At 39.7% G+C, this 15,386-nt stretch overlaps 1 protein-coding gene across 3 annotated transcripts in view; it reads left to right on the top strand.

Annotated features, from left to right (window-relative positions):
• LOC137427118 (cationic amino acid transporter 2) overlaps positions 1-7,271 on the top strand; it is a 100,712-nt gene extending 93,441 nt beyond the window's left edge. Inside the window, exons 13-14 of one of the 3 annotated variants that reach the window (XM_068116304.2) lie at positions 927-1,004; positions 3,798-7,271. In XM_068116304.2, the coding sequence (XP_067972405.1) occupies positions 927-1,004; positions 3,798-4,000 (281 nt within the window). In that variant the 3' untranslated portion in view covers positions 4,001-7,271. Of the gene's footprint in view, positions 1-926 lie in introns of all 3 variants that reach the window. The other 2 variants (XM_078775504.1, XM_078775502.1) reach the window with 2 other exon arrangements.
• Positions 7,272-15,386: the final 8,115 nt, after the last annotated feature.

Raw genomic sequence — 15,386 nt, 5'->3', positions numbered from 1 at the left:
AGTGTCCTGGCTGCCATTGACGGTGCTCTCTGGCCCACTGCAATCGGCGCTGGCTGTGTTGTCTGGTCAGGCGTGGCTTTCTCAGGGGACGCCTGGCACGACAGCCTGCTTGAACCAGTCGTTGGTTGACTAGCATTCTGGATACAGGCGCATTTGTCAGTTGCTGCCACTCAGCCCTAAGCCGATTAGCTGACTTGGTACGGCCATTGCAGACTAACCGGTGCAGCTGGCGATCATCTCTCCTTGTGGTTCTGCGTGGACATCCTGGCCTCGGTATTGGAGTAGGGACACCCCTCTGAGCATTTCGTTTCAGGATCTTTGACACCTGACCTTGAGTGATGCCATACTGCCGAGCAAGAGCATGCTGTTTCATGCCAGAATTTCGTAAAGCCACCACTCCATGACAAACAGCATTGTCAAGTTGACGGACCATCTCCAGAGGAAGCGGCAATAACTTTTGTAGACGTGCAGCAGTTGTTTTCCACTAATATAGAACGCAACAACCCTTGTATACCCAATTGTGAAGCCAATCGTCAAATGTACCTGTCCTTACATTTTGTCACGCCACCTGTGATATAATCCTGTTATTGACTTCTTGCTGCGAAAGACAATCAGTGACATGGTTCTTTCAACAAAGACATCACCGAAGGGTAAAATAAACTCACCACATTGATATACTGAGTTCAGAAAGTAAACCCAAGTCAAGAAAAAAAAAAATATTCCATATTAAATGGCAAGTCTGTATGTATATATATATATATATATATATATATATATATATATATATATATATATATATATATATATATATATATATATATATATATATATATATATATACACACACACAGACACACACACACCTCAAAACTTGAAATAAGAATCGTTTTATAACCATATTGTCCCATGATGTCACATCCCTACAGGTTTTATAATGTACTTTTTCTACGGAATACGGCACAGCCTGGAGCGAAAGGTCCTGAATCACCCTGTACAAGAAAATGGTATTGGAGAGGAGCAACATGCCCTGAAGGCAGATGGGAGTGAATTGTGAACATGGAAAACAAACTTCCCCTCCAAACTATTAGCTCTTCCCATTTATTGCGTGAGAATGAGGAAAATGTTGATCGACAAGTCCAAACACATGCTTCAGTGGGGGAAGAAGCCCTGTTTTGTCAACGTGCATGGAAAAACAGCCTCCACAAACTTTTCCTTCAACCCAACTGCAACAGAATGTTTTACTACGTTGTAAAATCATGAGCATGATATTTTATTTTATTTTTTAATAATGAGTGTGCATCATTTCAATTTGAAAAACATGCTAACCAGGCAATGACAACGATGCATTGTGCATTGTTTCTCGTCGTCCTGATGTGAACTATGCAGTCTGTGACTCAACTAACGAGACCTCCCTTTTTGGAACAAAACCATGACCCCTTTCACTTGAAGTGTTGTCAGTGTTACAAGGTAGTGTTTGGCTATTATTATTTTTTTAGTTTTCAGGAAGATTATCTGTTGTACACTTGAAGCTTTATCTATGCAAGAGTATGGAATAACTTATTTTATTCAATGATATGGATTTTTTTTCAGTTGTAACCCTCAGGTATTACTATCCATAAAGTGTAACAAAAAAACACTTCTGAACATACATGTCAAAGGGTGTAATCTAAATATGTATGCAAAGAAAAGGCAAATTTTATACCCAACACCATCCTCCCCTTTCTCCTATCTCCCTTTTCTCCCTGATCATTCAAAACTCCTTGAACCTTTTTGTCCCCTGTCACACCGCGGAGCGAAAGGGGGACTATGGTTTTTCCGTCCGTGCGTGTGTGCGTAAGCGAAAGACCGAATTCTAATTTGGTGTGTGGGTGCAACCCACGTCAAAATCCAAGATGGCCACTGCCATGTATGTCTGAACCTTGTGAGCGGAATATCTTGAAAAATAAGCGAAGTACCAACTTCTAATCTGGTGTGTGGGTGTGTATAGGCAAAAGGAAGAACGCTATTGAAAATTGGGTCGCCACGTCAAAATCCAAGATGGCCGCCATGTATGTCTGAACCTTGTGGGTGGAATATCTTGAAAAATAAGCGAAGTACCAACTTCTAATCTGGTTTCTGGGTGTATCTAGGCATAAGGAAGAACGCTATTGAAAATTGGGTCGCCACGTCAAAGTCCAAGATGGCCGCCACCATATATATGTCTGAACCTTGTGAGCGGTATGTTTTCAAGATATTTCAAACGACTAACTTCTAATCTGGTGTGTGGGTGTATCTACGCATAAGGAAGAACGCTATTGAAAATTGGGTCGCCTCGTAAAAATCCAAGATGGCCGCCGCCATCTATGTCTGAACCTTGTGAGCAGAATATCTTGAAAAATAAGCGAAGTACTAACTTCTAATCTGGTGTGTGGGTGTATCTAGACATAAGGGAGAAAGCTATTGAAAATTGGGTCGCCACATCAAAATCCAAGATGGCCGCCTTGCGTCTTCCACTTTGTCAACTCATCACCAACTACGGGGGACCTAGGCGTAACGCTTGTCTTATTCTACATTCTTCTTTTTCTTCCAATTTCCAATTTAGTCTTAAAAGACTTACAGATTTGTTGTTTATGAATTACAAAAAAGCAAGGCTCTTATATGCAAGTCTGATATCACTATGGCTTCGACAATATGACACTTACTGTGCCGTAAATTTATGTTCCCCTAAGTTGGGGGAAAAAGCAGCCTTGTAAAAAGCCAGCATTATAAATTAGATTAATTTGGCCATTCGTTTGGTATTGAAGAGAAACGTTGCAAGTAATAAACAAGAAAACTCAAGATTGGGATAACAAGCATGAGTGGGGTACAGAGGAGTTATTGTCACATGTTACAAGGGACACACTCAGTTCTGTCACCCCACCTAGAACTACGGGTGAACTTCAGTCTCGTTCTTCAAGATATGCATCCTCTTCAATGTGCTTAATGGATTGGTCAACCAACTCTGATTCCATAAAATAATCCTTCTTTCTGAAGTGTCCTTTATGTAGTGGATGAGGATGTGTTCACCTTTTCAGGAGATGCAAAGTAAACTATTATGGAGCATGTCGCTGCTCCCTACAGGTCAGAAGCACCCATTTGTGGAAGGTTGTGGTTCCTCCTGCTCGTGTTGTTTCTCTTTCCGACCATAAGATGTACTGCCCCATGCCAACACTCTAACCACCACTGTTTTTTGTGCTAACATGGAGACCATCTACACTGAAGCAGATCAGTTTGAAGATGACTATGTGCTTGAATCTATTTGGAAAAAAGCTGCACCCGAGCAGAGTGTGGGCTTTGTGCTCTGAATGTGGTCGAAACAACGACGTCTGTTATCAATATAGATTCAAATCTAATTTAATCCTGCAGGTAATTCTAAACCAAATCAAATACACAAACACTATTTAGAAATATAATTACCCTCGCCCGAGTAGAGGGTATTGCATTTGAGTCCGTTTGTTTGTTTGTTTGTTTGTTTGTCTGTTTGTTTGTCCACACAGAATAAATATGATTTTCTCTGCAACCGTTGGTCCGATTGACAGGAATTTTCACCAGAGGTGCAACTCCACCCATAGAATTTTGTTTTGATAATTATGACATCAGAGGGCACGGGGTATGGGCGCCATCTTGGAAACCCTGAAAAACTTTGCACCTCTATCTCCAAAAGCACTGCAGAGAAAAAATTGACATGGCTCATTGTAAACTCTCCATGGGGAATAAAATATGTTAATGATGATGTCATCTTACTATAATTCACCAAATGTCTGTCTGTCTGTTCCCAGGTACCGCAAAAACAGCTGAACCGATCGCAACCAAATTTTGGGTGGGTAATCCTGGGACCCCCTGGAGTAAAATAGGCTATATTGTTTTTCCAATTTCCAGTTTTTCCAATTTTCCAGTTTTTCCAAACGATGGAATAATATTTACCGATATGAACAGTGATGTGGCTTTTATTGAAATTCTACAAATGCTGTTTAGATTTTGATGATTTGCGTGTGATATGATTTAACGGATGTTTATATAAATCGTTTAAAATTAAAAAAAAGCCTTCAATTGCTGATATTTTGCCTTTTCATTCGGGCCTCCCAATTGAAGCCCTGCCCGTGGGGCGGGTACCGTTGCTGGTAGTCATAATTTGACGAGTACAAAACTTCATCCGATCAAGATGAAATTCCTTGAGCATCATCTGGGGATAAATTGGTGTGGAAAAAAAAAATGGACATCATTGGTCATGTGGTTCGGCCGCCATATTTGTTTTACCACAAAAGCCTTAAAAACCACTGAAAACTCGTCCTGGTGAGGGTCTGCTATCTCTGATTGCTCTTTCTATTTTATTATGCACATGGGATGAAACAACAAACGGAAATCCTGGCAGTAGACAACACAGATAGAACACATAATTTAAACAGCATTTTGTCTCAATGAAATGACCGCACGATGCCAACAAGCACCAATAACTATTGCACTCACAAGGTGGACAGCTGAGACCTCGTGAGGCCGGAAGCAGGCCAGCAAGTGGTGCAGGGCAGGTGACAGGATCAGTGGCACACCGAGCAGATTCACTCGGTCGTGCCCCCGAACCCCTTCCCCCCTCCCTCCCCTCCTGCCAGCTGCAATTGCTACAATCTGTGTCTGGTCCCCAGATTTCCCTGTCTTTTGGACACTCTATTCCGACAGTGCCATCCATACTTTGTCAATGAAGCTATAGGAGTCTGAATAGTTCCATATTCTTTCCATTTCCTAATGATGGAACTCTCTGTGCTCTTGGGAACTTTAAACACTCTATAAATTGATTCATACCCTTCTCCAGATGTATGCCTCCTTTCAATTATATCTCGGAGTTATATGGACAGTTCCTTCGACTTCATGGTAGAGTTTCTGCTCTGACATGCACTGTCAACTTTGGGACCTTGTATCGAAAGGTGTGTTTCTAAATTATGTCCAATCAATTGAATTGGCCACAGGTGGACTCCAATCAAGTTGTAGAGAAATCTCAAGAATGATGGAAGGAAATTGGATGCACCTGAGCTCAATTTAAAGTGTCATATCAAAGGGGTTGAATACTTATTAACTCAAGACATTTCAGCTTTTCGTTTTCAATTATTTTGTAAAGAATTTCTAAAAGAAAAAAAATCCATTTTGACATTATGGGATATTCTGTGTAGATCAGTGACAAAAAAATCGCAATTTAATCCATTTTAAATTCAGGCTGTAACACAACAAAATGTGGAAAAATTCAAGGGGTTTGAATGCTTTCTGAAGGCACTATGTGATTCCCATGAGGTTAAGGCCTTGTAAGCTAATTACCTTCCCTTACCAAGGACACAATGTTAGCAGACAAGAAACCTCTGCAAATTGGCTGTCACAATAATAGTTGTCCATAGTGGTCTGGAAAATTTTTGACGTCCAGTAGTCCACACAATACATTTATTTGGGAATGCTGACCTTGACCTTTTACTTGACTTATAAGGTGACATAACTTTTTTCCCATCACTAATTTGTGTTGCTTTAAAGGAAGTAGACTCAAAACTTGATGAGAGAAGGAACATCCCTCATTCAATGTTGCATGAAACAGAATGTGTTACTATTTTTAAACTGCAATGTTTGTTCTTATTTTTCGCTGTACTCTTGTAGTTGCCATTACCTTCTCATGCAAAGGAAAATAAATACCATAGAGTTTTCACAGGCAGGAGGAAGCAAGCTTATTTGTTTGATGGATGTGCAAATGCTTTTTTGCTTGGACGTTTTCATTTAATTTTAAATTTTCATGGTTGCAAGGGCATGGAATTTATCATACTCATTCTGTAAATGATTTCAGAATTGTTGGCTTGACTTTATGCACTCTTGAGTCACTGGACGGAATGAGTTAAATGTTTTTTTTGAACTTGGGATGTGCACGGGAAGGTTTTCAATGATTAAAAAAAAAAAATTCCTAGCCCTTAAGGGTAGTGGAATGGCACGTATTCTAAGTGCATTATCGCAGTTTTGGAAAGACCCCAGGCAGTGTGTGTGTGTGTGTGTGTGTGTGTGTGTGTGTGTGTGTGTGTGTGTGTGTGTGTGTGTGTGTGTGTGTGTGTGTGTTTGAATCCCATTTGTAATTCTTCCCTCTAAAATGTGTATCCTATAATCCCTCTCCCCACCCCTCCTAACTCCTCTCCTTTCCTGCAGTGAAACCATGCACATATCACATTACCAATCAGAGCCATTTCAGCGCTATCATGCAAGCCATGCCAGCATTATCAGTGCTATCCGCTCTGCACAATTTCAGCACTATCCGCACCGTGCCATTTCAGCGCTATCCGCACCGCGCCATTTCAGCGCTATCCGCACCACGCCATTTCAGCGCTATCCACACCGCTTCATTTCAGCGCTATCCGCACCGCACCATTTCAGCGCTATCCGCACCGTGCCATTTCAGTGCTAGCATCACCACCACGCAAGCCTTTCCAACCCGAGTACTGCAGTGGGGGGAGCAGGTATGTGGCCAGACTCTTGGCGGCTAAGCGGAGGTTGCATTGCCAACCCCCCGAGCAGCTATGAATAAGTAAAGGGCTGGGTGTGCACCAATGAGAAAGCGACATGAAGGTCAAAGGGTGCTGTGGTGTCCTTCACTTGCAGAAGCCACACCTGACCCGAGAGGAATATAAACCAGTGAATTCCAAGCATCGCTGCTCCTGCCTCTGTGTCTGGAGAATGGTATGAGACGAGCTGACACAAGACGAACCTCTACAAGGGTGAATCTCTGGAGACATGCAGCTGATACTGAGGCAAACAGTGGATGAGTAACGCAGGTTTTCTGGACGAAGTGGCCAAAGACATTGACTTACACAATCTTTCTTTTCTATCACGATGTCTAAAATGTTTACTTGAGGTGAATGAAATAGCTCAACGGTTTCCTCTTGACCCTTCAGGGTGGAGTTAATGACTTGTGCCCTCAGTTTCCTCTCGTGCACACATTGCAAACACTTATACTTCTGACATGTTGCACCACACTATCTGCTTTCTCCTCACTTTTACGTTGGGGCTCATGTGTGAGTAACAAAGAGTTGACAATGCACCCTGACTTCTTCCTCTCTCTATCCCCTTGTGTCTACTTTCCCAGTTGAATGAGGTGCGCCTGTATTGTGTTTTGGTGTTAAGGCCAAATGTATAAGGCGTTCTTTACGCGCTCTGGGTTAAAACTGTTCTTTGTGACGCTGCATCTTTGTGACTACATGCCTTTGTGAAACCATTATAAACTTTACAAACCTGCTTGATCATCTGTTTCCTCCATTCGTTCGACATAGTATGTCATAAGTAGGCAGGAGGTTGTACCCCACTGATTTGCTACATTAGACGTTGCACTTATGGTTCCCCTCGGCTGTACCTAATTAATAGATAAAGGTCGGGTGTCGAGAGCATGGTTCCCCATCTGGGATAACCAAGTCACCAGTAAGGTAATGTGAAATTTTGATGTGGGACTCATAAATTTATTTATTTATGGAAATCACCCCAAACAAGGCATAAAGCCACTCTCGGTGAGGGACAAAGGGAAGGTTAGAAAAATATAAGGAGAGAGCAAAACAAAATAAATTAGATGGTATTTATAGAAAGTAGGAGATTATAGACGAGCAAGTAGGAGATTATCCTTACCCTGCACAGTCGTGAGGACTTGGTGCAAGCCAACTCTTCTGTTTTTTTTAAGGGTTCAAAAAAAAAAAATCATATTGATCAGATCAAGTGTTGTACAGGTCGTCTCAAAATACATGGAACCCATGTCACTGCTAAGAATTCTGCCAATATTAATGTTCTTGTTCTTTTTTTCAGATTTGAAGAGAGGAGACCATAACAACTAATAATTATCAATCAAAATGCTTTGGACAAAGGAGGAAAAAATATTTTGCGTCACTACTTATTTGGAGACGAAATCATTCAAAATGGTGCAAGCAAAATTTCGCAGGAAGTTCAACTTCAACAACTATCCCCAGAAAAACCAAATTTATCGTTGGGCACACAAATTTCAAGCCACTGGATCAGTAAACAACCTCAACAAGAAGGCAGAAACACCCAGTTCTGGCAGGAAGCTGACTGCAAGATCTCCTGACGATGTGAATGCGGTGAGACATTCTGTCGGAAGGAGCCCGAAAAAGTCCATCCGAAGACGTAGCCAAGAGCTGGGTCTTTCACGTGCGTCAGTGCAAAGAATCTTGATCAAGGATCTTCAGCTGTACCAATACAAGATCCAGATCAAGCATAAACTCACACCAGCTGACATGGCAAAACGTGTTGTGATGTGCCGGTGGTTCGAGAACAAGATCGAAGAGGATCCTGACTTTCTTGATGATGTTTGGTTCAGCGACGAAGCACACTTCTTGCTCTGTGGGCATGTCAATAGCAAGAACAATGTGTTCTGGGGCAAACAAGCCTCAGACGAGGTGCTTCAGAGGCCCTTGCACTCTGTGAAATGCACGGCCTGGGTGGCCATCTCAAAACATGGCATAATCGGACCGTTTTGGTTTGAAGACGCAGACGAGGAGGCAGTCACTGTCACAAAGGAGCGTTACATTGTGGTGCTCAACAAGTTCTGGAGGGGACTTGGGAGACGTCGTGGCGTGAATCGAGATGTGCAATGGATCCAACAAGATGGGGCAACTCCACATACAGCCAACTTCACGATGGAGTGGCTGGACCACCGATTCCCTGATCGGCTGATCAGCAGGCGCTGCGAACCCGAGTGGTCTCCGCATTCACCTGATCTGAACCCCCCGGATTTTTATCTCTGAGGGTTCTTGAAGGACCACGTGTATGAGAATCGTCCTCAATCCATTTCTGAACTGAAAGTGGCCATCACCCAGAAGATTCGTGCCATCAGGAAGGAAGAGTGTGTCAGGGTGATTGACAACTTCGCTCGTCGGCTTCAAGTGTGTCTAAGGCACAAAGGCGGTCATTTGGAACATGTGCTCTAATAAATGTATCCTTTGAACTAGAGACCTCAAATCTTCAGTTTTTTAATTGTTATCATATCAGCTTCCAGGAAATGTAATCTTTTTTGGAGTTTCTTGTCTGAGTAATAAATTATTATCATGTTAATGGGTTCCATCTATTTTGAGACACCCTGTACTTGTCGAATTATGACATCATAATGGAGGCACCTATGACATCATAAACATATCTTGTTCCCCATGGGGTGTACTTGACAATGAGCCATGTTTCAATTTTTTTTCCATTAAGCGGTTTGGGAGATATAGAGGTGTAATGTTTTTCTAAGATGGCGTCCGTACCACGTGACCTATGACGTCATAATTATCTGCAAATAAATCTACAGGCAGAGGTGCTCCTACGGTAAAATTTCATGTCAATCGGACCAACGGTTGCCGAGAAAATGAATTTTTAAAATGCAGACACGGCACACGTACGGCATACGGCACATGTACGCAAAGAAAAAAAAAACACATCCATGACACAGGAAGTAGCAGAAGTGATTGAACAAAATGTGATTGAACCCTCAAAGATGTAGGAAGTAGAATTTGATATTCCTCTTGAAGCTGAGTAGATCATAGGATTATGGGAAGCACATTACAGGTCGTGAATTCCACAGCGAGACCGCACGAGGGATAAAACTATCTGTTTAGCCTTTCGTTCTGCACTTTGGATCAGCTTTCGTGTATGGTTGTGCAGAGTTGGCAAACAGAGTCTTGCGTCCAAACACTCATACGGGAGTTAAACCAAGTTAAACAGTCCAACAGAACATTTGGCATGAAAATATCTGTAGAACAAACCAAGAGTGGATAACTGACCTACGGTGAGAGAGCGGTTGAAGAGTTGAACCCATCTCCACACCAACCAGGGTGACTATGCATTTCTGGAGCGTATAAAGTAAAGATAAGAGCAGGTGCTCCAGCCCAAATGTGGCAACAGTACTCCAGGAGGGGATGTATAGTTGTCTTATACAGGTACAAAACAGCCTCAGGAGGTAAATACCTCTGCGCTCGATAAAGACAACCAACTCGCCTGGAAGCACTCTTAGCAATACCAGAAATGTACTTGTCCCAACGGAGGTTAGAGATGTCCAGACCAAGAAGCCGAAGCTCTGATGATTCTGTTAAGGTTGAAGACCCCATGTGCACAGAAGGGAAAGACCGGTTTCTAGAACAAGACATGGACAACAGTTTAGTTTTCTTTGCATTGAAGGTTACCAGCCAGTCGTGCCCCCACTTCAACACATTCTCTAAATCATTGTCCAGTGAAACTCCCTCATTACGAGTGGCGTTGAGTGAATCGGCAGATGTACAGTAGAGTGAGTCATCGGCATACATGGCTAGCTGATGCAGAACAGTATCAGGAAGATCATTGATATAAACTAGGAACAATGTGCGACCAAGGACAGAGCCCTGTGGAACACCAGAGTTGATGGAGCAAGTAGAAGATTGCCCCTCTGTTCCACCTTAATCTTGCGATTTGTAAGGAAAGCTGAGATGATTGAATGCAATCACTCCAGATGGAAGCTCTATGACTGAAGCTTGTGGAGCAGACCCCTGTGCCAAACTTTATCAAAGGCTTTTGAAATATCTAAAGCAACTAATTGAGCTTCACCCTTGAGCTCCAATGCCCTGTTGAAATGATCCTTAATGAAGGATAGCAGAGCAGATCACCAGTGGAGTGAAAATAGTGGAATCCATTCTGACAGTCAGTGAGAAGCTCATTGTCTTCTAGATGGTTGAGAAGTTACTCATTGATGAAGCATTCAGATACCTTACTTACTACAGGAAGCATTTTAATGGGGCGATAGTTATGTGGTTCAGAATGCTCACCAGCCAACTAGCATGCCAACTTACCAACTAGCATGAGAATTGATGTTTTACTCACACACACACACAAGTAAAAACACTAAATGATACTGGTTCACTTAAAATTAAAATGACAAAACCTATGTTAAAGAAATATTCAATAGACGAGTCAAGAGGAGGATTTCTCCCGTTTCTAATTCCTCTATTTGCTGGTTTAAGTGCGGCAGGAGCATTGACTGGTGGTATTTCAGCAGCGGTAAAGACTGCTAACGAAAGGAAGGCACAACCAAAAGCTCAAAAAGAATTGGAAAGACATAACAAGGAGTTGGAGAAACAAATTAGTGGAAGTGGTGTAATTGTAGATTTTGCTCAAAAACTTGAAAGTCTACCTGATAAAGCTAGACGGGGTAATGGATTGTATCTTTCTCATAAATAAATGGATAAATGGTTTAAACAATTTGGAAAGAATACAACGTCAAATATAGAACTAGCTAAGTATTGTAAAACACTAAAAATTGATAATGTGGTTATTTGTATGAGAGATGAATTAATACATATAAATAAGAATACAAAGAATATTATTATGAATTTAGACACACAGAATGGTTCTCATTGGGTTTATATTCATAATAGTCAGGATAAATATTATTTTGATAGTTATGGTATGCCACCACCTTTTGAAGTAATACAATTCTTACAGAAAGGTGTTTATCAAACATTTCAAGTTCAAGAAATGAATTCTAAATGTTGTGGCCAATTATGTTTATATGTATTATTTCAACTCAACAATAATGAAAATTTTTATGATATCATTTTAAATCTAATATAAATGACATGTTGGAAAAGATGGTTCTATCTTTGGAGAATCCTCTCAGGATATTGATTTATCAAATTATTATACAAAGGCACAGGCTGAACGACAAAAATATAGTATCTGTAAAAATATTAATATGAAGAATACTTATAAATTAATCAATTATCCAAACCCTACAGATGCGAATGACTTAATTAGATTCAGTGATTTATCACAATATATATATTTAAATAAAACAGCACGTTTTGTTAAACAAGTAAAATTTATAACCACAACACCTGGTTATACTGACCATACACCTTTCCTCATTGAATTTAACTACCTGCTTACAATTGAATTTTATAAAGAAGGACATATAGTTAATATGCGAATTAATAAATGGGGGTATGATATGCCTGATTTAGGGTATAATTGGTCTTTTTCAATAAACATAGAAGACCGACATGATTTTAATCAGTCTCGTAAAGAAGAATATAATCCGCTTGGTGAGGGTAAGGATTTATGTGGAAGTACAATTAATAAACAACAAATACATGGTTTTAAGAAAAGAAAAAGATATGATAGTATAGCGATGGTTAGCATGACAAAGAAGGAAGGTAATGAGATAAGGATAGAAAGCCGAGGAATACAAACCGATTTGGTTGTGGGAAGATGGGGTGGTATTACCTGTCATAATATTAATCTCACATATATTTCTGATACATAAATGACAGGAAGAAGACTACAAGAGAATTGTAATTTTTGTATTCACGGATACCTACAAGAAAAGGGCGCTCGGTATTACATACCTTATGATTTGGAGCATATACATGGAAATTTCGTCATTAAAAACTGGCCTTATACTGATATTGCTAAACCCACAAATAGAGACTTGTTTAAAATATTAAATAAAAATGAACTTCTCAAAGTTATGAAATATAAAACTCTTTTAGAAATCATCAACAAATCTTATTGGTATCCTATTATGAGAAAAATAATTATAGATACAAGAATATCTCAAAATCCAGATGAGTATATGTATAATATTCTTTGGGGCTCAAACTCAAGGGTAGCAAGGGATGAGGAAGGAGTTGAAGAAGAGAAGGAGGAAAGAGAGAAAAAGGAGAAGGAGGAAAGGGAGAAAAAGGAGGAGGAAAGGGAGCAAAGAGAGAGGGAGGAAAAATATAAAAAGATGGAAATCAGTGAGATTCGTAAAAGATTGAGTGTATTACAGCAAATAAATAAATCTCAACGCACCGAAAAGGAAAATAAAGAATTAACGACTCTTACTAAGATAATGATTTAAAAAATGGTTGAGATGAGTTCAGCGAGGAGATTTACATGAAGAAGACAAAGGTCATATAGTTGATGATGCTATTGACTTTAGTTAGTTTTATTTGTAAATAAATGGAGGAGAGAGTGAAGGCATTCCTAAGGATTCTTTATGTTTTAAAAATTAAGATAGAAATGTATATGTTGAAAACCAAAAAGGTTTTGATACTCTGTCGGACTTTTTCTGATAAATAAATATGAGTTATTGTCTCAAATGTAAAAAGAAAACTAAATCTAAAAATATCTCTTATGTTAAAGCTAAAAATAATAGAGTTTATCAAAAAGGAATATGTCAAGTGTGTGGCTCTAAAAAGTGCCAATTCATCTCTCCTAAAAGTGCAGGAGACATACAAAAGTTTCTGTCAGGAAGTAAATTTACAACAACTGGATATTCTTTCTGTGGTCCTGGAACAAACCTGGATAAAAGATTAGATGAGGCTAACAATCCTAAACCTTGGTCCAAGCCGATAAATAGGGTTGATGAAGTGTGTATGAAGCATGATATTGCTTATGGGAATACCACTACATTGGATGAAAAACATGAAGCAGACAGAGAAATGTTGTATAATTTGTCCTTGATACGAAATCCTACATTGAGAGAGAAAGTTGATAGGTTTATTGTGAAAAAAATGATAAGTGCTAAATTGAAACTTGGTCTTGGTTATTTCCCAAAAAACTATTAAACACCAATGATGTTATCAAGACTGAGGAGCTTTTGGCTAATGAATTACATAAACCTATAATCACAAAGTTTAAAAGAAGGAAAGTTTATTCTAAATACACCGACCACATATGGTCCGCTGATTTAATCGAACTAAATAATGATAAGGGATACAGGTATGCTTTAACCGTTATTGATTTGAGGAGTAGATTTGCCTGGGTTGTTCCTTTGAAAAACCAAGAGAGGTAATACTTTAATGTTAGCCTTTAAGCTAATATTTGATAGGAATAAAAGGAAACCAAAGAAGTTATGGATTGATGAGGGAACAGAGTTCTATAACAAAATATTTATGAAATTTCTTAAGGGGGAGGGTATTAAATTATACAGCACCTTTAATGAAGGAAAAGCAGTTGTTATTGAGCGTTTTAATCGTACTTTGAAAGAGAGACTATATAAAAAATTTACACAACTCGGTTCTCAAAAATGGGTGTATTTAATTCAGGATATTGTAGATAATTACAATAATACAGTTCATTCATCAACAAAATCAAAACCATCGGAAACATTTACAAAATTAGAATATGAAAAGGAGATTAATTTGAGAAAGCCCAAGTTTAAAGTTGGTGATATTGTAAGAATATACAAATGGAAAAGTCATTTTGAGAAAGGTTATACACAAAAATGGACTTGTGAATTATTTAAAATCATTGATGTAATGGATACAGTCCCTTGGACCTACAAATTATATGATTTAAATGGAGAAGAAATCTTGGGTTCATTTTACTCGCAAGAATTACAAAAAACACAAGTAAGCAGATAATACCCTTAAAAATAATAAATAAAATGTAATGGGGATACGTTTTTAAATCTGTGAACCCCAAACACAGAATCCCACAACTTTTTAGTTGGGGCTTAACTTTTGTGTGTGCATAATGGGGATACGTTTTTAAATCTGTGAACCCCAAACACAGAATCCCACAACTTTTCAGTTGGGGCTTAACTTTTGTTTGTGTGTATGTGTGAGTGAATCATAAATAATATACAAACCCAACCCCATCCCTAACCCAACCCCATCCCTAACCCAACCCCATCCCTAACCCAACCCCATCCCTAACCCAACTCCAACCCTAGCCCAATCCCATCCCTAACCCAACCCCATCCCTAACCCAACCCCATCCCTAACCGAACCCCATCCCCAACCCTAACCCAACTCCATCCCTAACCCAACCCATCCCGAACCCTCACATTCAAAATCCCAACCCTAACCCAACCCCACCCCTAACCCAACCCCAACCCTAACCCTCACATTCAAAATCCCACCCTAACCCAACCCCATCCCTAACCCAACCCCATCCTTAACCCTCACATTCAAAATACCACCCTAACCCTAACATAATCATTTTTTTTCTTCTTTTTTAAATACGTATTTCATTTATTTTTTTTCCTCTTCCCCCAATTCTGTCTTTCAAGGCTTTCAAGTTTGAAGAAGTAGAAATGGGAAGAAAGAATTTTCCAGCATTTTCTTCCTCGAACTTTCTTGATATTGCTTAATTGCTCTTGATATTGCTTAAGCGTCATTAAGCAAAGAACATTGTTCATTGCTTTAGAATCCAAAGAGTCTCCAAGATGGACCCCACAGGTAGAGTCTCCAAAATAAAACCAACTTTCCAAGTTCCCAAGGTATAACCACATTCCTGTTGAGCCTCCAAGATAGGTATCACATTCCGAGTCATCAAAACAAAAACCCCATTCCGAGCCTCCAAAAATATAACCATCTTTCCAAGTCTCCAAGGTAGAACCACAATTTTCAGAAATATTG

Source organism: Myxine glutinosa, chromosome 1 (assembly GCF_964187855.1).
Source record: "Myxine glutinosa chromosome 1, kmMyxGlut1.1, whole genome shotgun sequence".
In the NCBI taxonomy this organism is placed as follows: Eukaryota; Metazoa; Chordata; class Myxini; order Myxiniformes; family Myxinidae; genus Myxine; species Myxine glutinosa.
This window is presented reverse-complemented; position numbering and strand designations above follow the sequence as displayed.